General features: G+C 41.5%; 1 protein-coding gene across 7 annotated transcripts in view; it reads left to right on the plus strand.

Moving 5' to 3' along the window:
• Positions 1-27,641, plus strand: part of snx7 (sorting nexin 7) — a 62,629-nt gene that overhangs the window by 27,961 nt on the left and 7,027 nt on the right. For 5 of the 7 annotated variants that reach the window (XM_067989973.1, XM_067989975.1, XM_067989976.1 and 2 more), the window contains 4 exons: positions 2,703-2,902; positions 5,196-5,282; positions 5,540-5,644; positions 19,392-19,544. In XM_067989973.1, coding sequence (XP_067846074.1) covers positions 2,703-2,902; positions 5,196-5,282; positions 5,540-5,644; positions 19,392-19,544 — 545 coding nt within the window. Of the gene's footprint in view, positions 1-2,702; positions 2,903-5,195; positions 5,283-5,539; positions 5,645-5,761; positions 5,811-19,391; positions 19,545-27,641 lie in introns of those variants that run through there. The other 2 variants (XM_067989978.1, XM_067989977.1) reach the window with 2 other exon arrangements.

Here is a 27,641-nt window from a genome sequence, read left to right on the forward strand (position 1 = left end):
CTGCAAACTTTGAAATTATACCCTCTCTACCCAAGTCCAGGTCATTAATATATATCAAAAAGAGCAATGGTCCTAATACTGACCCCTGGGGCACACTACTATATGCTTCCCTCCAGTCTGAAAAACAACCGTTCATCACTACTCTCTGCTTTCTGTGCCTTAGCCAATTTTATATCCGTGCTGCTACTGTCCCTTAATCCCATGGGCTTTAATTTTGCTAACAAGTCTATTATGTGGTACTTTATCAAATGCCTTTTGAAAGTCCACATATACAACATGAACCACACTATCCTCATCAACCCTCTCTATCACTTCATCAAAGAACTCAATCAAGTTAGTCTAACACGATTTTCCTTTAACAAATCCATGCTGACTTTCATTTATTAGCCCATACTTTTCCAAGTTATTCATCACAAAAGATTAGTTGCTAACATTTTCTCTCTTGATTTTTAATAAGTGTCTAGTTGGCTTAGTTTGTGTCAAAATGTAATTGCATTATTTGTGTTTGACATTAGATGTTATATTAGTTAAGGGTTAAGATACACAGATAAAATTGATAAAGCTGTTTTGGAAAATAAAAATGGCATATGGGATCCTAGATCATCAAAACAATAATAATTACTTTCAACGTGGGGAGTGAAGTATACTTATAACTAAGCTAGATGAATAGTTTTGCTGCCCAGATGTTTGTTGAAATAAGGGTAGTAGCACATTTTCATGTAATTTTCAGAATCTATTTTTAAAGCCCAATTTCTTTTTTTTAAGAGCCATTTTGTAGCATGTATCCTACAATTAGAATGGTCGAATTGTTTAAGCCGCAGACCTCTCCAAGCAACTAGCTAATACAATATGACTGGTTAGCAGAAAGTACTATTTCATTAGAGTGAGATGGACAGTGTTGATCTTTTTTGTTCATTCCTTCCCCTTTTTAAACAAAAATCATGTAACCTTTGTTAAATGTCCACTTCTCTTTTTTTGAATGTGGTTGTTACTGTTTTGCTGAAGGAGGGAATGCAGCACTTGTCTCACGCTGCTTGGGTGTAACAGCACAAGAATTGAGTACGCTGTCAGGCCTGGTATGCAAATTGCTCAAGAGGTTCGTTGACCTCCTGGGCACTTTATTGATCTACCTAATTTTAATGTAAACGTTTAAATATCTTTTGAAATGTGTATGTGCGATGCATCATGTAAGTTTTTAGTTTTTGCTCTGCTACTGCGAAACTACAATGTCCAGAGTGCACCAAGACAGTCCAAGTTACATGACAACTAGGGAGTTTTAATTCTTGTGTAGAATTTGTGCGTATGTAAGTGAGTGACGGATAGATGGATTAATCGACGATGGGAGTTTAAATTTTCACCCTGATTCTGTGGAACTATTGTACCCAGATAATACTTTAACAACTAGGCAGAAAATTAACAAATATTTGAAATAGGAAAAAACATAATTTTTTTTCAGCATTTTACATAGTTGAAGCTATTAATTAATAGTTGAGCTGGGGACAGAGCGGATGTTTATAAGATATTTAATACTGACCTCAGACGCTACAGTCATTAAGTAAGGCCCTGTTCCGGTCCGAGTCATTGGAGACTTGATGGGAAAAAAATCTCATTGGGCAGTTCTATAAAGACAGTTTCAGCAACAAATGCAATTCCATTCTGGGAAGCAAGGGGAGAAAAAATCTTTCATAATCATGTAAATAACAGAGAAAAAGAAAGGTTTTGGGGAGAGATTAAACAAACATCTTGAGCAAAAATTGCAAATCCATTGTAGGTACTAGAACAAAAAACATTTTGTTACATAAATAACCGATTAAGAGGGCGTGAGGGAAAAACAAACAAGATTACTTGCACATTAGCAAATTTTGTAAAATGTTAGGTAAAGAGAATTACAAATATTACATCTGTGAGTCCAGTATCTTTCAATATTGGTAAGGTATGTAACATTTTACCACTAGTTTGTCATGTGATATATTACTTTAGTAAATTTTCTGTATTTGATCAATCCAGTGTCACATTTAGGTTGCCAAAGAACAGCAGTAAACATCAGAAACTACATGCCAGGTCCCAGACCATCCTGAGCAAAGTCATTGGAGATCTGCTACTAATATACTAAAAATCTTGAGCATAGCATGCTTCATACTTTGTGCCATAAAAATCTGTAATACCTTTCTGATTGGCTTCAGAAAATCAAAAAAGTTACCACAACCCACTTACTTCACTGATTTGTTCTCTCAAGTTTCTATCGTATCTTCCAATGCCAGAAGAGATCCAGTAATTTTCATAGTCATTCCCCTAATCTAAAAGACTGTTTGAAATGATATTGATATTCTCGACAGGCAAGGTTAATTTTATAAGCAAACATTAATTATCTTTTAGAATGGAAGTATGTTTTTTTTTTAAACCTTACCCAGAAAAACAAAGGTGTGTGTTGAGGGAGGGGGTGAAGAAATGGATTCATAAATCAGATATTAAATTCATACATTCAGTCCTGATATAGTTTAGCCCATTTCTGGAAATATCATGAAATAGGTCATAAGTTCCTAGTTTTCTCCTCCTGTAGACAGTAATAATCTGTCCAGTTAGGTATGTATAATTTTAGTTATGTGCATTTAAATTCTTGTGTATGATTCTTGATCTGTTTTTTTGAGGCTGATGAGAAAAGACTAAACTAAAAGTTATTTTCTTTTTTTTTGGGGGTAAAGAACACTTGGTTGAGATGAGGGAATATAGTCCCATTTATACTCTATGGTCTGGATCTGAACAAGAACTGAGTGAACCGTTGAAAGGAGTAGCCAGTTCTATTGAAAACTGTTGCAAGGCCACTGGAGGACTTACAATGGGCCTCACAGAGAATTTGCTTCCTGCCTTGCATGAATATGTTCTATGTGCAGAAACTCTGAAGGTAGGTATTTTTTATTTAAATCTTAGGATCACAAAATTGGCGAGGATAAATGTGGCTTGAGTTGAAGTTCAGCTTATTGTATGTGGGTTTATTTTTGCTTTTCCTAGGTTCGAACTGAAGTATGTTTAGTATTTTAGAATGAACTACAAACTGGAGACATTTGGTGTAAAACAAAAAGGCTAGTTAATCATAAAAATATTAATTCCCTTCCAAATTCTGTGTCGGTGCATAGTATATGAGAAAAAAATTGGTTGTGTCAGTTTATTGTTAAGTATCTGGAGACAATTTAGCTGAATTGAATGTAGTTATTGGTTGCTAATTTTGGTGACACTACCTTTTGGAAAATGAAGTTTACTTGAAAGTTTTAATTGCAAATAATTCTTAACATTATAAAATAGAGAATCTAATCAAAAATATACTATAGTATTTAGGTTTAATACAGTCACACAATTTTTTTTGTTCTTGGGATATGTGTAATGCTGGCAAGGCTGCATTTATTACCCATCCCTAGTTGCCCTGACAAGATGATAATTGGCCGCCTTCTTGAACAGCTGCAGTCCTTGTGATGGTACTCCACAATGGGGTTAGTGACTGTATTTTTCCTGCTAATTGCATGTTAGTTCATTTCCATGGAATGAGCTACAGATGATCTATACTTATGACTTTTTAAATAAGGTATATTGCATTTTTGCCATAATAAAATTACTTTAACAATACTGCAGTTGAAAAATTGTTATGGCATTTTTATTTTATTTGAATATTACATCTTATAACATGTAGTGCAGAAACCTTATAGAAAAATCATTTTATAAGATGTGTGACAGAAGAATCCCATATTTTTAAAAAGCTGTACGGGCTAGAAATGTTAATAATAGTTAACGTTCTTAAAACTGTTTTGAGTAAACATTAATCATATTTGAAAGTTATTGAGGAAGCTTAATAGAATAGTTTGGGTATTTGTCATTTGATTTTGTGGTAAGAAATGTACAAACACTAACTTCCCAATGAAAATGTAGAAATAAAGAAATATGTTCAGCAGACACTTATCTAAGCAGCTGAGCAATAAATCAGTAATATCTTTACAATAATGAAGAAAACAGTTGTGATATGTTATTTTGTGTAGGAGAGAGGTGTAATATGTTGATTAACCTTATGGACACTGCCGTCAAGTGTTTGGTTAACCTTATGGACACTGCCGTCAAGTGTTTGGTTAACCTTATGGACACTGCCGTCAAGTGTTTGGTTAACCTTATGGACACTGCCGTCAAGTGTTTGGTTAACCTTATGGACACTGCCGTCAAGTGTTTGATTAACCTTATGGACACTGCCGTCAAGTGTTTGTTGTATTAGGATTTGTTAACTGTAGTACCAATGTGCCATATTTGGAGTTCAGTTATGTGCAGATCTTTGGTTGTGAATGCTTTTCCCCATCTATTTGTGCCTGTGTATTTCTGAGCTCTCGCCTGTATACCAGTGAGGTACAAGTGTTTAAAATATGAAATATTTCTTAAGCATTTTCTTCAAATGCATTTTTATTGTATTGAATTGTACATTCTGCACAATTACACAATGAACTGCACCCCATTTTCTGCAAATGATCACTTTACATCATATCTAGCAACATATGCTTGATATCGATCAAAATTACAATAGCTAGACATTAATGTGTCCATTTATTTACCATGTAATTTTGGCTTTATTTTAATTAATGAAATAACAAGGTGGTAGACTTGACTCTAGTGCAATATGTATAACTGCCATAAGAAACCCTGTTTGTTTTTTTGTTGAATGTGTATTCGGGGGTTCTGCAGGTGACACCTCTCTGTCTGAACACGGTGATTGCCTTGGCAACGGGCAGTTGCAGGGGCAGTCTGTAAACACCATGTATTGTTCTATATGTATAAATGCGTAGGCTTCAAGGAGCTCTTGAAACATTTGCCTGAGGAAGGAGGAAATCTCTGAAAGCTTGTGAATTTAAAATAAAATTGCTGGACTATAACTTGGTGTTGTAAAATTGTTTACAATTGTCAACCCCAGTCCATCACCGGCATCTCCACATCATAAGAAACCTACGAAGCTTTAATGACTCCAAAAGTAATTAAGATACTGGATGTTTTGGCAGGGTATTAATTTAAATTACTCTACTTTTCATGTTTAGATTCTTAATACAGGTCAAAATGTTACCTTTAGTGGTCTGAAACTGTCAATATGTACTGAACCCAGTTAAATATTTGCTGTATTCATAATACATTTTAAATATGCTTATAATGTTTAGCGCACTTTTTTTCCTTAGTCTGTTTTGAAGAGAAGGGACCTAATTCAGGCAGAATATGACTCACAAATTGATGCCATAGCTCATAAGAAAGCTGAGAGAGAAATGGTAAGCATCAGAAATATGATTTTCTGTCATATTTTCTTGGATCAGAAAATTATAGTTTTATTAATGCAAAGAATTGAAGCTAATATTCTAGCTAGAATAAGTGAATTTAAAGGTACAAACTGTGTAAGTGTTTAACTGTATGGAAAATATTCTGCATATATAGGATGCTTAATTGATGAATTTGTGCAAAAGTTAAATTATAACATTGTGTCCCATGATATCCTTTGATTAAAATTCGTTACATCCACTGTTATCAGCTGGAGCACTCAAATCCAACCTTTACATTCGGTGCATTCCTGGGTAAAAGCACAGAGGAAGTGAAACAACAGAAGCAGCAGAAGATTGATCGTGAAATTGACGAGGTACAATAATATGTGCTGCAGCCAACCTGAATTCCTTTTGCTTTACTTTGAAGCTTCAGAATTCTATTTCTGACATAGACTGGTTCTTTTTGTCAGAATATACAATTTTTTTTTCAGAGTTGAAATATTATTGAACCGTTTGTAGTCAACCTTTACCACACTATGGAAAAAAACATTTTTCAAATAAAGGTTGGTTTTTAGTATTTATCGTCTGTGAACAACTTTTAGTTGCTGATGATATTTGCATTTATTGACTGCATATCATTATACTGTAGTGTGTAAAATGCAACAGAAATGCAGGCTACTGATACTGACAGAAAAGACTTGCCATAGGCTTCTTTGAACTTGAAATACAGCAGACAACATTTTAGCCATAAGTCTTCTACAAAGACTGGTAGACCTTCCGTGGCGTTGTGTACAGGTAGTCTGGTCTGGAGCATGATTGTGAATAGTTGATTACTTGGGTTGTCCCGTTAAGGTCACTGCTCTTTATAAGTAATTGCAGATACTTATAAATTGCTGAAGTTACTCAGAGGTCATTCTGTATCCACAGAACTGTATCCCAGCAAGGAGAAGGGGAGGGCAGAAAAAGAAAAAATTGATATTAGGACTAATCAATTGTTTTAAAAATAGTTTTTGAAATCTTTTTAGTTCAGTCAACCAAACTGAGAGATTCTATGTATCTATTGCATCTCTTGTGATGTTGCTCATAGTAAGTTAATGGTCCAGAAATTCCTGGCGGACATGTCTACGGGGTTGGGTTCATTTCACGTCGTAAAAGTCACAAGACGTAAGTGAGTTGCAACATTATTTACGCCACGCCATAATTTCCTGGGCCTTTGGTGCTGCTCTGTCAGTACCTTTGGTGAAAACTTGCAAAATTGATTATCATAGCACCCTCGCCTCTTTCCTCTTTTTCCCCCCCCCCCCCCAGTTCAGTCAGTGGCAATCACAAAGTTCCTGGTTTTATGGAAGTTTTCTCGCCACAGCCACTTTGACTGAAAAATAAAGGCACAGGTAAATGTATTTAAGTTCATGCTTTCAAAATTATTGATTAAAGTAAAATAAAATCTCTGGGCTTACATGATATTTTAAGATTCTTAGCTAAAACCCATCAAAGTACTACTTTGTCATTGTGCGTTATGCTTAGCGTATATTGTGTGCACAGTGTGGGGAACTGAAGTGCCTCCGTGTGCTGATGATGAAAGTGAGTGTGCTGGCAGACTGCAGAAGCCAGAGGCTCGAGGCTTGTTTACAACTGGACCTCTGCCTTATCCGATTTCCGGTGAGCTGCAGTTGCCTGTCGGGTCTCCTGAGGCAGCTCGCCAGTTTCCTCTGGACCAATTTGGGCCAACTGCGAACCTAAGCTAGGTCCTTGGAGGCGAAAGGGAAGGGGGTTAAGCGCGGGCCAACGAGTGGCCCGCAATAGTGTTGTGGAGCCAGAAGAAGCACTCCTACTCCTGCTGTTGACGGCTTCCAGCTTTACCTTTAACTGCTGGTTAGGACGCAGAAGGAACCGGAAAAACTAAGCAGAGCATTGCCAGTGCATGATCCACTCGGTTTCTGACCAATTTTGGAGAGAGGCCCTTCATTAGCATATGCAAGGAGTCTAATGCTTGTTTAAGGCAGCCGGCAGAGATGCCTGAATATTGCCACAGCCAATATGGCATTGGACATAGAAACATAGAAAGTAGCAGCAGGAATAGGCCATTCGGCCGTTCGAGCCTGCTCCGCCATTCACTGTGATTATGGCTGATCCTCTATCTCAATACCATATTCCCGCTCTCTCCCCATGCCCATTGATGCCTTTTGTGTCTAGAAATCTGTCTAGTTCCTTCTTAAATCTATTCAGTGACTTGGCCTCCACAGACTTCTGTGGTAGAGAATTCCACAGGTTCACCACCCTCTGAGTGAAGAAATTTCTCCTCAGCTCAGTCCTAAATGTCCTACACTGTATCCTGAGACTGTGACCCCTTGTTCTGGACCCCCCCAGCCAGGGGAAACATCCTCTCTGCATCCAGTCTGTCCAGCCCTGTCAGAATTTTATATGTTTCAATGAGATCCCCTCTCATTCTTCTAAATTCGAGTGAATACAGGCCGAGTCGACCAATCTCTCCTCATACTACAGTCTTGCCATCCCAGGAATCAGTCTGGTGAACCTTAGCTGCACTCCCTCTATGGCAAGTATATCCTTTCTTAGGTAGGGAGACCAAACTGAGCATCGTTGAGCAGGTTTTTGGTGAGTAAGTGCCGCTTGATAGCACTGTCGACAACACCTTCCATCACTGCTGATGATTAAAAGTAGACTGATGGGGCGGTAATTGGCTGGATTGGATTTGTCCTGCTTTTTGTTGACAGGACATAGCTGGGCAATTTTCCACATTGTCAGGTAGATGCCAGTGTTGTAGCTGTACTAGAACAGTTTGGCTAGAGGTGCGGCTAGTTCTGGAGCACAAGTCTTCAGCACTACAGCCAGGATGTTGTCGGGGCCCATAGCCTTTGTTGTATCCAGTGCACTCAGCTGTTTCTTGATATCATGTGGAGTGAATCGAACTGGCTGAAGACTAGCTTTCGTGTTGGTGGGGATATTGGGAGGGGGCCGAGATGGATTATCCACTCGGCACTATTGGCTGAAGATGGTTGCAAGCACTTCAGCCTTGTCTTTTGCACTTAAGTGCTGAACATTGCCATCATTGAGGATGGGGATGTTCATGAAGCCTCCTCCTCCCTTTAGTTTAATTGCCCACCACCATTCACAACAGGATGTGGCAGGACTGCAGAGCTTTGATCTGATCCATTGGTTGTGGAATTGCACAGCTCTGTCTATAGCATGTTGCTTCCACTGATTAGCATGCATGTAGCCCAGTGTTGTAGCTTCACCAGGTTGGCATCTCATTTTTAGGTACGCCTGGTGCTGCTCCTGGCATGTTCTTCTACACTCCTCATTGAACAAGGGTTAATCCCCTGGCTTGTTGGTAATGGTAGAGTGAGGAATATGCTGGGCCATGAGGTTACAGATTGTGCTGGAATACAATTCTGCTGCTGCTGCTGATGGCCCACAGTGCCTCATGGATGCCCAGTTTTGAGTTGCTAGATCTATTCTGAATCTATCCCATTTAGCACGGTGGTAGTGCCGCACAACATGTTGGATGGTGTCCTCATTGTGAAGACGGGACTTCGTCTCCATGAGGACTGTGCGGTGGTCACTCCTACCAATACTGTCATGGACAGATGCATCTGCGACAGGTAGATTGGTGAGTGCGAGGTGAAGTAGGTTTTTCCCTCATGTTGGTTCGCTCATCACCTGCCGCAGGCCCAGTCTGGCAGCTATGTCCTTCAGGACTTGGCCAGCTCGGTCAGTAGTGGTGCTACCGAGCCACTCTTGGTGTTGTCGACAGCGCGATCAAGCGGCACTTACTCACCAATAACCTGCTCACCGATGCTCAGTTTGGGTTCCGCCAGGACCACTCGGCTCCAGACCTCGTTACAGCCTTGGTCCAAACATGGACAAGAGTTGAATTCCAGAGGTGAGGTGACAGTGACTGCCCTTGACATCAAGGCAGCATTTGACCGAGTGTGGCACCAAGGCGCCCTAGTAAAATTGAAGTCAATGGGAATCAGGGGGAAAACTCTCCAGTGGCTGGAGTCATACCTGGCACAAAGGAAGATGGTAGTGGTTGTTGGAGGCCAATCCTCTCCGCCCCAGGGCATTGCTGCAGGAGTTCCTCAGGGCAGTGTCCTAGGCCCAACTATCTTCAGCTGCTTCATCAATGACCTTCCCTCCATCATAAGGTCAGAAATGGAGATGTTCGCTGATGATTGCGCAATGTTCAGTTCCATTCGCAACCTCTCAAATAACGAAGCAGTCCGAGCCCGCATGCAGCAAGACCTGGACAACATCCAGGCTTGGGCTGTAAGTGGCAAGTAACATTCGTGCCAGACAAGTGCCAGGCAATGACCATCTCCAACAAGAGAGAGTCTAACACCTCCCCATGACATTCAATGGCATTATCATCGTCGAATCCCCCACCATCAACATCTTGGGGGTCACCATTGACCAGAAACTTTACTGTACCAGCCATATAAATACTGTGGCTACAAGAGCACATCAGAGGCTGGGTATTCTGTGGCAAGTGACTCACCACCTGACTCCCCAAAGCCTTTCTACCATCTACAAGGCACAAGTCAGGAGTGTGATGGCATACTTTCCATTTGCCTGTATGAGTGCAGCTCCAACAACGCTCAAGAAGCTCGACACCATCCAGGACAAAACAGCCCGCTTGATTGGCACCCCATCCACCACCCTAAACTTTCACTCCCTTCACCACCTGCGCACAGTGGCTGCAGTGTGTACCATCGACGGGGCGCACTGCAGCAACTCGCCAAGGCTTCAACAGCACCTCCTAAACCTGCGACCTCTACCACCTAGAAGGACAAGAGCAGCAGGCACATGGGAACAACACCACCTGCACGTTCCCCTCCAAGTCACACACCATCCCAACTTGGAAATATATCGTCGCTGGGTCAAAATCCTGGAACTCCCTTCCTAACAGCACTGTGGGAGAACTTTCACCACACGGACTGCAGTGGTTCAAGAAGGCGGCTCAGTACCACTTTCTCAAGGGCAATTAGGGACGGGCAATAAATGCTGGCCTCGTCAGTGACGCCCACATCCCATGAATGAATTTTTTTTAAAAAAGTACCCCACCCAAAGTACATTCTATGCCCTTGCTACGCTCAGTGTTTCCTCTAAGTGGTGCTCAACATGGAGGAGGACTGATTCATCAGCTGAGGGAGGGCAGTAGGTGGTAATCAGCAGGAGGTTTCCTTGTCCATGTTTGACCTGATGCCATGAGCTTTCATGGGGTCCGGTGTCAATGTTGAGGATTCCCAGGATGCATTTTAGTAGGAAGAATGAGGAGAGGCAATATAAACTGAATGATACAATTTTAAAAGAGCTGCAGGAACAGAGAGACCTGGGGGTGCACATACACAAATCTTTGAAGATGGCAGGACAAGTTGAGAAGGCTGTTAAAGAAGCATATGGGATCCTGGGCTTTATAAATTGAGGCATGGAGTACAAAAACAAGGAAGTTATGCCAAACCTTTATAAAACACTGGTTAGGCCTCAGCTGGAGTATTGTCTTGAATTCTGGGCACCACACTTTAGGAAGGATGTCAAGGCCTTAGAGAGGGTGCAGAAGAGATTTACTAGAATGGTACCAGGGATGAGGGACATCAGTCATGTGGCGAGACTGACGAAGCTGGGGTTGTTCTCCTTAAAACAAAGAAGGTTGAGGGGAGGTTTGATAGAGGTGTTCAAGATCATGAACGGTTTTGATACAGTAAATTAGGAGAAACTGTTTCTAGTGGCAGAAGGGTCGGTAACCAGAGGACACAGATTTAAGGTGATTGGCAAAATAACCAGAGACGACATGAAGAAACACTTTTTATGCAACGAGTTGTAATGATCAGGAATGCACTGCCTGAAAGGGTGTTGGAAACAGATTCAATAGTAGCTTTCAAAAGGGAATTGGATAAATACTTGAAATGAAAAAATTTACATGGCTATGGGGAAAGAGCAGGGGAATGGGACTAATTGGATAGCTCTTTCATAGAGCCGGCGCAATGAGCTGAATGGCCTCCTGTGCTGTAGCTACTATGATACTACCTGAAAATTTATATTCTTGCTTTTATTGATTAATCTAGATGAAGATATTGTTCCTCACTCTTTTAAACTTGGTGTCACATCCTTCTTAGGCCAAAATCTGCAGCATTTATGCTACTTTTTGAAATTTGATAATAGATTGGAGCTATCCCTTTTTTTAAAGCTATATAAAACCACAAGCCGAGTCACATTTGACCATACAGTAGCTGTTTATCCACAGTAAATTTGACAACTCCAACTTGTATGGCTAATGTATTGCAGAATTTTTGAAACTGGAGAGACAAAGAACAGCAAAGGATGACAAAACAGATGGTAAGAGCTACAAAAAGGAGTTTGAAAAGAAACTGCAAGGGATATCAAAATCAACACACTTTTTTTTACAATTATATTAGGAAAAAGAGGGTAGTCAAGAGCAATGTGGGCCCCTTAAAAATGGATAATATTGTAAATGAAAATAAGGTAATGGCGGACATGTTAAATAATTTCTTTGCATCGGTATTTAAAGTAGCGGAGGAGGGTAGCATGCCGGACACCCCAAGGAAACTAATTTTGAATCAGGGATGGGGACTCACCATAATTAACATAAGCAAATTAACAGTAGTGAAGAAAATAATGGCACTAAAAAGTGACATCCCCAGGACCAGATGGTTTCCATCCCAGGATTTCAAAGGAAGTAGGTGAGAACATTGCAGTTGTCCTAACTATAATCTTCCAAAGTTCTCAATTCAGGAACCATTCCTTTAGATTGGAAAATTGCACATGTCAGTCTGCTATTTGAGAGAGGGAAATCAGGGAATCATAGACCAGTTAGCCTAATATCTGTTGTTGGGAAATGACTCGAGTCTGTAATTAAGGATTGAGTGACTGAACACCTTGAAAATTTTCAGCTGATCAGAGAGAGCCAGCATAGATTTGTAAAGGGTAGGTCATGCCTGACGAACCTGATTGAATTTTTTGAAGAGGTGACTAAAGTAGTGGACTGGGGAATGTCTATGGATGTTGTTTGTGGATTTCCAGAAAGCATTCAGTAAAGTCCCTCCTAAGAGACTGTTAGCTAAAGTTGAAGCTCATGGAATTGTGGGCAAATTATTGACCTGGTTAAGGAAATTGGTTGCGTGGCAGGAGACAGAGAGTAGGGATAATGGGCAGGTACTCAAATTGGCAGGATGTGACTAGTGGTGTCCCACAGGGATTTTGTGTTTGGGCCTCAACTATTCACTATTTTATCACTACTTAGATGACAGGATAGAGAGCCACATATCCAAGTTTGCCGACGAAACAAAGATAGGCAGCATTGTAAGCAGAGTAGATGGAAGCATCAAATTAGAGAGATATATTAATAGATTAAACGGATGGGCACAACTGGCAAATGGATTTCAGTGTAGGCAAGTGTGAGGTCATCCACTGGATTTCCAGAAAGCATCTAAAAAGGTTAGATCAGAGTACTTTCTAAATGGTGAAAAGCTCAAAACAGTGGCGGTCCATAGATCATTAAAATGTCATGGACATGTACAGAAAATAATCAAAAAGGCTAATGGAATGCTGGCCTTTATATCTATAGGACTAGAGTACAGGGGGGGTAGAAGTTATGCTACAGCTAAACAAAGCCCTGGTTAGACGACACCTGGAGTACTGTGTTCATTTCTGGGAACCATACCTTAGGAAGGATATATTGGCCTTGGAGAGAGTGCAGCGTAGATTTACCTGGACTTCAAGGGTTAAATTACGAGGAGAGATTACACAAACTAGGGTTGTAGTCCCTGGGTTGTAGTCCCTGGATCTTAGTAGATTAAGGGATGATTTGATTAAAGTTTTCAAGATATTAAGGGGAACTGATAGGGTAGATAGGGAGAAACTATTTCCGCTGGTTGGGGAGTCTAGAACTAGGGGGCATAGCCTAAAAATTAGAGCCAAGACTTTCAGGAGTGAAGTTAGGAAACACTCATACACTTAAAGGGTGGTAGAAGTTAGCTTTAAAGCTGAGATTGCTCGATTTTTGTTAACCAAAGGTATTAAGGGATATGGAGCTATGGCGGGTATATGGCGTTACATCACAGATCAGTCATGATCTCGTTGAATGGAAGAACAGGCTCGAGGGGCTAAATGGCCTACTCCTGTTCCTATGTTCCCTCCCGTGCAAAAAACAAACTGCGCTTGAAGAAATCCTGAATGGTTGCTCCACTTTTGGCAGCAGTGAGGATTGTCTCCACGAGGAAAAATGGAATCAGTTAGAGTTTGGATTTGTACAGTCCATTTTGAAAGACCAAATTCAATTCATAAATATTGAATAGATATTGCTTTGTGTGGCCAATAGCAAAGGTGAATCTGTCTTAAGAAATTCAAACTATCCCAAGCTCCCTTATTCTTATGGACACATTCCACAATGAGATTCGGTATTGACATCAATGAAATAATGCTATTTTCACAAAGTTTCAGCTGGAGTAGCAATTCAGTCCAAGATTTTTCAAAGCCAAAAGTTGGTTTTATAGAAAAAGAATCTTGAATATGTTGAGGGAGAGGTTCAAGGGCCCAGATTTTCCTGCAATGGCAAGATTGGCAATGTACACCATAAATCTCACCATCCAGCACGCCGATCTCGCCATTGATAACTTCCTCCATATTTTCCTGCATTTCTAATTAGAGTACTTGACAGCGAGCATAGCAGCAAATCAGAAGCGGCGCAGCCAATGGCCATTGAATGACAACACTGTTCATAGGCTATCCTAACCTGCTTGCTGACTTTTCTGTCCGTTTCTTATGCAACTGTGAAGTGATTCAAGAGCGAACATAAACATTGTGTGAACAGAATGCTATTTGTGAAAAGCTGCAATAAATAAACTAAACCACCCAGCAGCTAAAAAATTATAAATTTTTACCTTAATTCGTTTTTAATGTACTGGCACTAGGTATGACTGCAGTAACTGCGAAGTACCATTGTGGATTTTAATTAATAGGCTACATGATCTCAATTTTAAATCCTACTGAATCTGAATGAGCTCTCTTCCTATATGTGTCACAGCACCTTGTTAAACTTATTATTGAGCACATAAACCTTAACTGTAATGTCGTGCCCATTTTAGGAGCAAAGGATTTGTGCTGTCATCTCAATGAACCACACTTACCTAATTGTCCCCCACAGAAAGGCTCGCCTATAGTTTTTAAGTGCTTTGTTGAGGGGATGCATTCTTTTTAGAAGGAAAATCCAAGTCTGTTACAATCAGCTGCATCACTTATCTTTGAAATTAATGTTCTGCATATCAATTTCAGGGGAAATAACGAGGTGGAAGGAAGTTAGTTTCAGCCTCTGTCCAACACGTGATTGCATGCAAAATCTTACAGTGCAGTACAGAAATTCTGTAGAGTATTAGGAGAGTAGAATAAGATAAACAAGAAGTAATGAGGAAATGCTGAATGAAAAGGAAAGAAAAATGTACGTTTTTCCTGTATAAGAAATGCAAAAAAAGACCAGTGGTGCATAAGGGAAAGGATAAAAGAATGAAAGGCATGTGATTTTGGTTGTACATTGTTTTATATTGATCACATTATTTTGTGATTGCAAAAAGCTTTACAACAAGAATAGTCCTTCAAAATGGTTTTACTGGAAGAGACATAAGAGCCTACAGCTCATTAGGACCATAGGAACAGGAGTAGGCCATTCAGCCCCTCATGCCTGCTCCGCCATTTGATAAGATCATGGCTGATCTGTGATCTAGCTCCATATACCTGCCTTTGGCCCATATCCCTTAATATCTTTGGTTGCCAAAAAGCTATCTATCTCACATTTAAATTTAGCAATTGCGCTAGTATCAATTGCCGTTTGCATTGCCACAGTTTTTTTTTCTTGCTGTGAAACTTTTGATCCATGCATGTAAAATTCTAGATTGTGACTTTCCAAGTAAGAATTGTTTACTTCTAACATGTTTGGTCATGTGCGTGTATGTTGTTTTGCAGCCGTCCTGCTTCTGTGCTCGTAAGGGTTTGCTTCTACAGAAAGCTCTTCATACATCACCAAACCAGTTTAGCAGCTGGCTGTTACCATTCTGTTTAAGAATTTAATGCTTTTGCTCCAGATAATTGAATTTTTCTCACATGCATGTAGCAAACTGGTTTTAATTTCCTTTTTTTATTGTGTAAATTAGGTATTTTATAATTACCCTTGATCTAACATTATTTTGCCCTATTAACTAAATAAGCTATTGTTTTTAATATTAAGATAAATGGGTGTTGGCTCCTTCTGATTGACGGTTTTGCCAGAACACGATTCTTCAAAACTACAGACCATCAATAGATGGCACTCTAACCAAAATGTCAAATATTGTAATAGAATTTGGCCTGCCGAGTATAGGAACACTTTCATTGTAACACTGTTGCACTAACAGAAATACAAAGCAGTGCAATTTAAAATTACCATAGCACGTATATTTTTAAAGAAGAGGGCTGCAGCTTTAAATAGCTGTATTTTCTTCCCCTTTTTTAATGGGTCCCCTGTCACATACCATGCAAGTTGCAGAGGTGGGTCTCTCTCTGCCAGGTGCTGCTTCTTTCACTAAGTGCTGGGAGAAAACAAGGGTGACCACTCTCCGACTTTTCCCTCTTCCTGTGGGAAAACATATGATTTATGTTCTGCATCCGCATAGGATGAAATGACTGAGATCAGTAACTAAATGTATGCAGATTGTGTCGCTTGTTGATATTCCAACATACTGTGCCACACCACCCCTTTACTGTGTATATTTTAACTACAGCATATTGTGTACCTGAATGAATATAATTTGCCCACATTAACATGTATTACATGATTAGCTCTGTTGTCTGATCCTGTTCACATGAATGGACTTTTTTTTAGTAATCTTGGAGTAGATTTTCATGTGACCACTTCTGTTAAATGGGAGGCGGGCTGAGTGAGCTTGTGGCTCGCCCAATGGAAGTGGTCAGAGGCCTGAACCATTTTCATTGAAATATAAAAAGACTTGCATTTATATAGCGCCTTTCGTGACCTCAGAGTGTGCCAAAGTGCTTTTGAAGTGTAGTCATTGCTGTAATGTAGGAAATATGTATAATCAGTGAGCTGCCGGTGTTACATACTGCACCTGACTCCATAAAAATAATTTACAAGATTTTTAAAAACTTTTTTGTAGCCTGCAGCAGCCCCTTGAGATCACTGGTTAGATCGCCTAATACTAAGTACCAAAGGGTATGCACGTTCCACCCATTGATATTTCAAAATTGCATCGGGTCCTTAATGATATCATAGGAACCCAATGTTCATGGACTAATGAGGTACCTGCCTATTTCCAGCAGGTGGCTGGGTTGCCCATTTTAATATCCCCTCAAAATGGCAATGGCCAGAGCAGAAGCGGGAAGGGTGGTAAATGCTGTCCCTCATTTGTCATACGCTACTGCACCATTCCCGCCCAGCGGTGAAGACTAAAATGGCCCCTGCGCCAATTTATGTAAGAAGTTTCTTATCTTCACGTATTTCGTAAGAGTTTCAATGAAACGATCAGTCATGAATTTAAAAGGGAATACTTTCTGTATGACAAAAACAATGCACTTAGTATTGGGACCATATTATAGGTGGCAGAAGTTAGTGGGATGGATTGTGCGGCTGAGAGGAATACTGTCTCCATCGCTTTCAATGCTGATTCTGTGCATTTCTAGAATTTTCTTTTTTTATTTCACATTTCCCGCATTAGCAGATTTTCTAATACAAATCAGTGAGTAAGATCGCTTGTAGATGATAATCAGTCTCTTAGTTTACGTGGTCCATTTCCAGTCCCATGAAGTCCTGCCATTTTAGGTCTCTGCTCACACTGGGAGCTGCTTAGATGAAATATATAACTGATACAGTATGTGTGCATCCCAGTGCTGATCTATTCAGAGTCTGAAAAACTTTAATATGGGTTAAATGCACAGTATTACTCAATTGGTGCTATGTATTTTGTGGTTCGGTCCCTCTGTTTGACCTTTTAGCAAAATCACACCTTGAGTAGGCATATAATCTTCCAATGCTCTGCTATATAAGAGGCCATGCGCATAATCCATGCTTGCATTTTACCTGAAGGAGATGCGTGAGACTCAAACCAGCAAGGCACTGAAAAAAAAATCATTGGTTTGGCTGCAGTTTGACCTGAGGAAACTGGAAACTGGCCGCAGCATGCATGGTGCTAGTTGTGTTCAGTCGCGATGCAGTATCAGAACGAGGCCTGAAATAGGTATTACACTACTCCCTGCCCCCCCCCCCCCCCCGATTTGCATAGGCAATGGGCCTGACGCTTGTTTCAGATGGGCACTCTGATCAGTATGGTGTGCGGCACGTACCCGGCGCAGAATGAACGTGCTTACACCATATTGGACCTTCATCGCTTGTTTTTCGCCTGAGAAACAGGAGCTGCGCGATCCAGATTCTAGCCTAATGTGTTTCCAAGTCACATCAGGTCGGATAGCGAAACTAAATCGAAGAAAGTTTTATATTTGGAGGCTGAATTTCAATCAGAAAAAGGCGGACCAGGCCGGTGGAAAGTGGATCTAATATTTTTCTTCATTTGTTCAACTTCCATAATATAAAGAGTATACCAATTATGTACATAGACTGGAAAGCAAGGTTTCTGAGGGCTTGCATCTAGACCACTGTTGTGGCAAAGTACTTACATTTCTAATAGCAGTTGAAGACAGTAATGCTTAATAAAAGCATATATACTACTCCCAAGTGGCTGCCTATATAGATAGTGTCAAAATGAACCACCCTAATGACTACTGCATGGCTGAAATCAGCTCTTTGTGTACCCTAGAACAAGGCAAAGTCATCTTCTATCTTTTAATTAGTCATAGATTTACTTGGGGTCTTTTTCCTGAAAGGCACAAATTAATGATTTGATTGAAGAAGCTCATTCATGCCTCTATATAAAACTTTGTAATATCAATCTGGTAGTAATTTGTATCAGTGGGAGAAGCATGGAAGTTTTGGTAGAACTTTGGCACTCTGATTTCCTGAGACAAGTAAAATGTCAACAGATGGGACAGAATTTAGAAATAGATTCCAATTAGTCTGACTTTGGTTTAGCTAAGAATCTTGGAAGATTTTAGATTTTTGCTGCTGGGAGAATGAGTGTGCTTTAAAATGGGAACTCCATCTAATAAACAACACAAGACAAATGTGTTAGACAAATGTGACCTACAAGAGAAGGATCAGTTAAATAGTTATGCATATGTATGAACTTCACGTGAAAGACCGAAAATATTGATATTTTAGTCTATGGAGTAGTTTATTAATACAAGGCTGAAGTGAAAGACAATAGCAAAAGGAGCAATTAGATTGGTGAGGAGAGGTGATAACTTAAAGGAAAACTTTTGCCAGATGTACTTTTAAGTTGAAGAGAGTTAAGATTTGTTTTATTGTTGTAACTTGTGTTTGGCTAAAGAATAAATGTACTAGTGATATTTTGTATGTTTCCTATAAAACATTTTAAAAATGTTTATTGGCAGGGTACAAATTAATTTTGTACACAAATTAAGTACAAAAATACATTCTAAATATATCAAAATGCCACTTTGTCTTGAGGCTGCTTAGTTATGTGATGAATTACATGGTTGCTAAGCTGATTTAACTGTAGCCATTCTGTAAGGCTACAATAATGAAGATTCCATTTTCAATTTACTACAACTGTTGTACCTGTGATGGCCATAAAAGCTAAAACAACAATGTGTATGAGCTTTTTAATTTTGAATTGATTACTTCACTAGATATCCTCCTTTTCTAGGTGATTTTTTGTAAGGTTTTTTGGGTTATAGCACGATACAGTGCATTACAGGCAACTGATACTTGCAGGTATATATATTGGTTTCTTGCCTAGTTCTGTACATTTAGGTAGCACTATGTATTATGTAATTTCTTTTAGCAGTAATTTGCAACCTTTTTAAAACCTTTACAAGCAGTTGTTATCAGAAGGACTCAATTCTGCATATCACGTACCCATTTGTTAACATTTTCCTGTTCCTACTTTTTTGGTTTAGTAATGTGTAAAAACAGCTTAATATTCTATGCATACCTGCACATTAATGTGAAGAACTTTATTTTAGCTTCAGGTGGATGTTGGACGACTTGAGGATAAAGTAGAATGTGCCAATAGCAATTTGAAAGCTGACTGGGAAAGGTGGTCTATCAACATGCGGAGTGACTTGCAATCAGCTTTCCACAACATGGCTGAAAATAATATTCATTATTTTGAAAGGGTAAGAAACTTTCAAAGTTAGACTGATTTTCTCCTGGAAGGGGTGAAATATAATTTTGTTAATGAATGAAGAATATTAAATAATTCCTGGAACATAAAAGGCCCACAAAACACACTTTTACTATTAATAAGTGTGTCGGAGTTGGTTGCTTGAAACAAACAATGAGGGATAGTTAACCTTATTTAGTGTGTGTGAGGTCTTCTAAATGAAACTACTTGTAAACCTTGAATTAGGAAAATGCTTTAAAATTACTGCTTGTACTTAAATTTCTAATCTTCTTTCCTGATTTCCTCCAATATCCTGCTTTTCCCCTAAAGCTGGATTTCTGCTTTCAATCCAGTAAAGGCACCACCAGCAGTAATATGGTAGAGTGAAAAAGCTCATCATATGTGTTATATAAATAAATAAGATTAAAATGTCCTCTGCTGTGAGTCAAACTTGAGACAAGAGAAATATGTAGTAAAACAAAAAAATAAGATACCAGGGTTAAACCCAATATTGTGGTTCTGTTTGTTTCTGGTTACCTAAACTTTGCTGTTTTGGTTTTAGTGTCATCTGAACCCTAAAATTAGGTTGTGGACTTGTAACTGTATTCATAATTCCATACTGCTCTGTGCAGTCAGAATTTTTTTAACCAAGCAAAAGAAGCATTATTGTAATTTTTTTAAAGTAAAATCAAAAGCATAATTGTGCTTGCAGCTGTGAATCATAGCAAAGGGAAAGAAAAGCCTGCATCTAATCGATTTGATATACAGCAGACTTGAATTTGCCTACCTGACATCCATTCAAGATCTGCTTTTCAGTTAATTGTAGAGGATGTCATCTTCACTGAGCATACAGATAATTATGGGAGTGCAGTTATTGTGCAGTTCTTCTGTCCTCCTGTGTGTTTCTTTCTCCAACCGTAACTGCTGGTCCCTGCACAAGCTAATTTGGGATCAGTTGATATCTCATTAGGGAATGACTAGAAATCTTAATTGGTATTAAATAAAAATGTTGAATTCCTGGGACAAGGAGATAGCACTAATTATTTTGTGAACTACTGTGGTACAAAATAAGCTGCCAGGATATCAGTTTATATTATAAAGTACCACGTTTTAATTCTTTAATGCTTCATGTAACACGTGAGGGCTGATTTCACAAAGCTTCAGTCATTCCTTGCTGACCTGGAGTACAGGTCATTAAATTGTGTGTAGGTTAGCGCATTAATTCGCAGCGGACTGCATTTTGGGCCAAAGGAAAAAGTGCCATTTTGAGGCTGCGTTGCTGGCAGCACAAGCTTCATTAAGATTGCAAGTTTTCTGTAAATAATTCCCCCACTGGATCTTGTGGCTAGCTCAGTGCTACTTCATTGGCAGTGCTGTAGCCTATTTGAAACAAGTGTTGTTTGAGGCTGACCTGACCTGTAGGAGTAAGTTTCTTAAAGCTGAGTATCTCCCTTTTTGGTTGGCAAATTAATTTGTTCGCTTGGTATATTTATTTATCTGTATTTTTATTTCTGCATTAATTTATATTACATAGAATTACAACATGAATACAGGCCATTTGGCCCAACCAGTCCGTGATCGTTCCATGTGTCGGCCTGGATCCCATATCCCTTTATAGAATTGCAGATTACTGTTTAGGCGTGACTTTTTTTTTGCAGTACAAGACTTTTTTCTAAATCCATTTCTTGCAACCTTTTTTTTAAAGGAAGGGGATTAAAAATAAGATTTGACTTCCAATTCTTTCTATTGCAGTTAAATCTACTCCCAAACTTTTAAATACAAGTATTCAATGAAAATTGGTTAGTTCCTTATCTAGTTTGCCAACAGCTGGCACTGGAACTTTTTTCTTCTCTCGCCTTCCCAACAGCGGTTTTGTCCAGAAACAGTTAGCCATTTATTCCAAGGATGCGAAATATACACTGTATTTTGCTGGTAATTAATGCTCAGATAATGAATGGCACAATTTGATTTCATTGTGAAATGGAAATTAGAAACATAGAAAAATTTATGGCACAGAAGGAGGCCATTCGGCCCATTGTGTCTGTGCCGGTCGAAAAAGAGCTACCCAGCCTAATCCCATTTTCCAGCTCTTGGTCTGTAACCTTGTAGGTTATGTCACTTCAAGTGCATATCCAAGTATTTTTTAAATGTGATGAGGGTTTCTGCCTCTACCACCTTTTCAGGTAGTGAGTTCCAGACCCCCACCACCCTCTGGGTGAAAACATTTTTCCTCAGCTCCCCTCTAATCCTTCCACCAATTACTTTAAATCTATCCCCCCTGGTTATTGACTTCTCTGCTAAGGGAAATAGGTCCTTCCTGTCAACTTTATCTAGGCCCCTCATATGATTATACACCTCAATTAAATCACCCCTCAACCTCCTCTGTTCCAAAGAAAACAACCCCAGCCTATCCAGTCTTTCCTCATAGCTAAAATTCTCCAGTCCTGGCAACATCCTCGTAAATCTCCTCTGTACCCCATCTAGAGCAATTGCATCCTTCCCGTAATGTGGTGACCAGAACTGTACGTAGTACTCAAGCTTGTGGCCTAACTAGTGTTTTATACAGTTCAAGCATAACCTCCCTGCTCTTATATTCCATGCCTTGGCTAATAAAGGAAAGTATCCCCGTATGCTGCCTTAACCACCTTATCTACCTGTCCTGCTACCTTCAGGGATCTGTGGACATTCATTCCAAGGTCCCTTTCTTCCTCTACACTTCTCAGTATCCTGCCATTTATTGTGTATTCCCTTGCCTTGTTTGTCCTCCCCAAATGCATTACCTCACACTTCTCTGGATTGAATTCCATTTGCCACTTTTCTGCCAACCTGACCAGTCCATTGATATCTTCCTGCAGTCAACAGCTTTCTTTCTCGTTATCAACCACACTGCCAATTTTTGTATTATCTGCAAACATCTTAATCATGCCCCCTACATTCAAGTTCAAATCATTAATATATACCACAAAAAGCAAGGGACTTAGTACTGAGCCCCGCAGAACCCCACTGGAAACAGTCTTCCAGTCATAAAAACACCTGTCGACCATTAACCTTTGCTTCCTGCCACTGAGTCAATTTTTGATCCAATTTGCCACTTTCCCTTGGATCCCATGGGCTTTTACCTTTTTGACCAGCCTGCCATGTGGGACCTTGCTAAAATCCATGTAGACTACATCAAACACACTACCCTCATTGACTCTCCTTGTTACCTCCTCAAAAAATTCAATCAAGTTAGTCAGACACGATCTTCCCTTGACAAATCCATGTTGACTGTCCTTGATAATCCGTGCCTTTCTAAATGACAGTTTATACTGTCCCTCAGAATTGATTCCAATAATTTGCCCACCACCGAGGTTAGACTGACTGGCCTGTAATTACTAGTGCTATCCTTTTCTCCCTTTTAAAATAACGGTACAACGTTAGCAGTCCTCCAATCCTCTGGCACCACACCTATAGCCAGGGAGGATTGGAAAATGATGGTCAGAGCCTCCACTATTTCCTCCCTTGTTTCTTTTAACAGCCTGGGATACATTTCATCCGGGCCTGGCGATTTATCTACTTTCAAAGATGTTAAACCCCTTAATACTTCCTCTCTCGCTATGCTTATACCATCCAATATTTCACACACCTTCCTTATCTACAATCTCTGCATCGTCCCCCTCCTTTGTGAAGACAGATGCAAAGTATTCATTAAGAACCATACCCACATCTTCCACCTCCACACACAGGCTACCTTTTTGGCCTCTAATAGGCCCTATTCTTTCCTTAGTTATCCTCTTGCTATATTTATAAAACATTTTTGTGTTTCCCTTGATTTTACTTGCCAGTATTTTTTTATGCCCTCTCATTGCTTTCCTAATTTCCTTTTTAATTTCACCCCTGCATGTTCTATACTCTAGGCTTTCTGCAGTATTGAGCTCTGTGTCTGACATAGGCTTCCCTTATATGCCTTATCTTACCCTGTATGCTCCTTGTCATCCAGGGGGCTCTTGTAGTTATACCCCACATACTAAATGACAATGTATGCAGTGAAAAAAATCGAGATCTGTTACTTCATCTATTGATGTGTTTGCTTTTGGAGTGCTTGTTAATACTTTCTGCTGTGGTCTGAAAATTTGCTGGTCCAATGCATTGGCAAAAAAAAAATCAAAAAGCTAGGTGTTCTATTGTAGCCTTTGGCAGTGACATACTTCATAAGTGATATTTGTGAAGATTTTTCAGACAAAAACCAAGATAACATGATTGCAGTGACATAGGCCCCAATTTTAGAATGAAGTAGTGGGGGCGGGGGGGGCTCTGGCAATCAGGGAAGTCCCAAGCGGGCTTGGAACCCGGCTCCAACCCGCAGACTTCCGGGTTCCCTGCTAACGCGTCTGGGTGCGTGCACCTCCCGAATGTGGAAGTCCCAATTACAGCCGGTGGTATGATACTTAAGAGAGTTATTTAGATACTTGAAGTACTTAATTTTGTGCACATTGAGGCAGGGGTCCGATTCTCAAACATCCTCAGCTTGTTTCCCGTGCTGTGGGAAACACTCCGTGTTCTACCAGAGGTGTTTCAACCAGCAGCCAGTTGGACATTCAAATGCTTATTTGACAGATGGGGATAAAAGATGGGTTATTGCAGCAAGGCACTCAGTTCTTTCAGACGAACGTTTGGCTGGGAGATCTTTGTGTTTTCACTAAAAATTATTAGTTTCCACTCAGAATTCTTCTGTTCACACATATTTACCAACTTTTCAGACCCCCTCAAACTGACACCATCAGGATGGGGGGTGCCATACCTGCATTCACCACTACATTTGAGGACGAGCAACATCGCCAGGCACGGCATGTACTTCCGCCCCTTGCAGCTCCACAACATGGTGCTGCGCCATAGGCACCTGCACAAGAGCACAGAGGGCAACAACAGAGAGAGTGACGTCGCAGGAGACACTACCCTTGCCACAGGTTCTACAGACCAAGCCTCAGCTTCCTGGACCTCTCTGAGGAGCAGTGCATACGGAGGCTCAGATTGAGTCACCAGGTGGTCGCAGACATCTGCAGCCTCCTTCATGCTGAGCTACTCCCGGCTGGGCCGAGCGGCATCTCATTACCCATCACATTTAAAGTCACAACTGCCCTCAACTTCTTGACCTCCGGAACATTCCTGGGTGCCACCGGTGACATCACCGGGGTCGCTCTGTCGTCTGCACACAAGTGCATAAGGCAGATCCCCGACAGCCTGTTTTGCAGAACCTCGCAGTACATCAATTTCCCCATGGATGACCTCAGCCAGTCGGAGTGGGCAGTGGGATTCCATTCTGTGGCTGGCTTCCCACGGGTGCAGGGTGTAATCGATTGCACCCAAATAGCAATATGAGCACCTCCACACGATCCAGGACTGTTCATCAACAGAAAGGGGTATCACTCCATCAACGCTCAGCTCGTTTGTGACCACCGCAAAAGATTCCTTCATATGTGCGCGAGATTCCCTGGCAGCTGCCATGATTCCTTCATTCTGAGGGAGTCCAACATCCTGCCCTTCTTCCATGCACTGAACACCCTTAAGGGCTGGCTCCTCGGGGACAAGGGATACCCCCTGCGCACATGGCTCATGACACCTCTGAGAAACCCCATCACCGAGCAACAGAGTCGATATAACGACAGCCACATTGCCACCAGGTCTACAATTGAGCGTGCTATAGGGCTGCTCAAGATGCGATTTAGGTGCCTTGATCGTTCTGGGGGAGCGCTTCAATACACACCAGACACAGTGGGATGCATTATAGTAGTGTGTTGTGTCCTGCACAACATGGCACAACAGGGAGGGGTGCGGCTTGAGGAGGCCCCATCCACATGTGCCATCCACATTGAGGAGGAGGAACCCATGGGCAGAGCAGCAGCTAACCTGGCTGCTCGTGCGGCCAGGGAGTCACTGATAATGTGAACGGTTCTCCTAACACCAGAAAGTGTGAAGAGTCTAGTCCTCAGCCTCTGGAAAGAGCAGCGCCAACACCAGCGCCCCCCACCCCTCAACCCCTCCCTGCACCAAACAGTCCTGCAACTACACATACACCCACTGTAAAGTGACCCAATGGGTAGCATCAAGTGTCGCCGTTCATGGTGAAGCTCATGAAAGGGCCCTATCACAAAACCAGTCAAGAATGGGCAAGACGTGGCAGTAGTGGTGAGAATGATAACATTTAATGTGACTTTAACTAAAACCAAATATAAACGATAAACATGACCATCTGTCAGACACCCTTGTGCATACCCTTCGTGCTCACAAATCCTTAGGATTCCTCTTCCTACCGCTTCTACGCGGTGCATCCCCTGTGGCTGCTGCAGTGGTAGTGGCAGGTTGATCATGTTCATGCCCTGACTGCTTAGATGCTTTGGGCCTACGCCCTCTGGGTTTTGGAGCGCACGAGGGCCCCTCCAAAAACTGCTCCACCTGCACCTGTGCAGGGGCAGACTTGGCCACCTGGAGAGGAGGCAGCATTGCGGGTACTGGTTGAGAGGGGGGCAACGGGTAGACGTGGGAGCACTTTGAGTGGCGTCCCCACTTCCATGTCCCCTTTCGCCATCATCCCTCTCCTGGACCAGGCCCACATCACTCCTACCACCCTGCTGGAGAACAATTTGGAGTACATGTATGAGGCATTGGAAGCCCAGTTGTAAAGTATCTGCCCGCCTGTTTAAGACGGCAGAATATTGTTAACCCTGAGTCCGAACGACCGTTGTTAGGGCCTGAATGGACTCATTTGTGAGCCGTGCTTGAAGCTCAACGGAGGCTAGCCTTCTCTCCATCGCAGACATTCCCACACTTACCTGCGGCACTATCTCAGACACTTGCTCATGTCTCTGTGACACCATTCCACTCATGCAGGAGTTGGACTCCTCCATCCTCTGCACTGTTGTGGAGTGCGCGCGTGGCACCTGTTCCAGTACCTCGCAAATGTGCTGCTGTCCCTTGATCATTCTTCTTGTAAAGGATGGCCCCCAGGGTTCAGCTTCTGCGTCCATCTGAGCAGAGCCTGCATAGGAGTGCTCCCACCGATGCGGACTCTCTACAGCTGCCCCTGCCACCAGTGTCTGCTCCTGTTCACTTGTGTGTGGTGACTCACCAGGTGCCAACCCAACCAGCTCACTACTAGGACCCACTGAGGTGTGAGTATCTGCGCTGGTGGATGGCTTGCTCCGATGTGACGGTGCACCCTCAGATGCCAGCAGGTCCTCTGAGGAATCGCCCTCTGCCATCACTGCAGTTCTTGAAGGGCCTGTAAGAGAACAGAAGGCAATGTTAAACATCACCACAGATGTGTCATGTTGCGATGAGCATACTGAGGTGTTGAACATGGCAAGCACTGTTAACGTCAATTCACATTGTGTGAGATGAATGTTAAAGTTGTGTCACCAGACGTTTGTGGGGTGCTAGTCTCGCCGTCCTTGACGGACAGGCACTCAAGGGTGCAGCTGATCTCCAGCGCCTCCTGCTCCACGTGTGTGAGGACCACTACTTGTGCCCCCCCCCCCCCCCCCCCCCCCAGTCCTCGCCCTCGCCCTCTTGCATGCATTTTGCACACTCTTCCCCTAGAAGGGGACAAAGAACAGACGTGTGAGTGATGGTGAAGTTACCAACTGACGAATGCATTGCTTTGGGTGAGGCTGACCGTAAAAGAGGTGCATCAGAGGGTGAGTATGAGATAGAGCCATCACATTGGATGAGGATTGGGGTGAGTTGTAGTGGTGGGATGACTAATGGGGAGGTGAGGAAGTGCAGGTAAGTTAAGGATGAGCCTTAAGTGGGTGTGAGGAATGATGTGATAGAGTAGTCTTGGCAGTGCCGAATGAGTTGTGGGGGGGTGGTGGGCGGTGATGTGGAACATTGAATGTAGGAGAATCTATAAGTGTACTCACTTTTGCTGACCTAGTTAAGTCATTGAACCGCTTCCTGCACTGGATCCAGGTGCGGGAGATGTTGCTGCTGCTGGTGACCTCGTCTGCCAGGCCTTGGTGGCAGAGTCAGGGCACTTCCTACTGTCTGCAGGGTGAAAGACTTCCCTCCTCCTCACCCCATCCAGTAGCTGCTGCAGTGAGGCATTACTGAACCTTGGAGCAGCCTTGCCCCT

Source organism: Heptranchias perlo, chromosome 9, assembly GCF_035084215.1.
Source record: "Heptranchias perlo isolate sHepPer1 chromosome 9, sHepPer1.hap1, whole genome shotgun sequence".
Lineage (NCBI taxonomy): Eukaryota > Metazoa > Chordata > Chondrichthyes > Hexanchiformes > Hexanchidae > Heptranchias > Heptranchias perlo.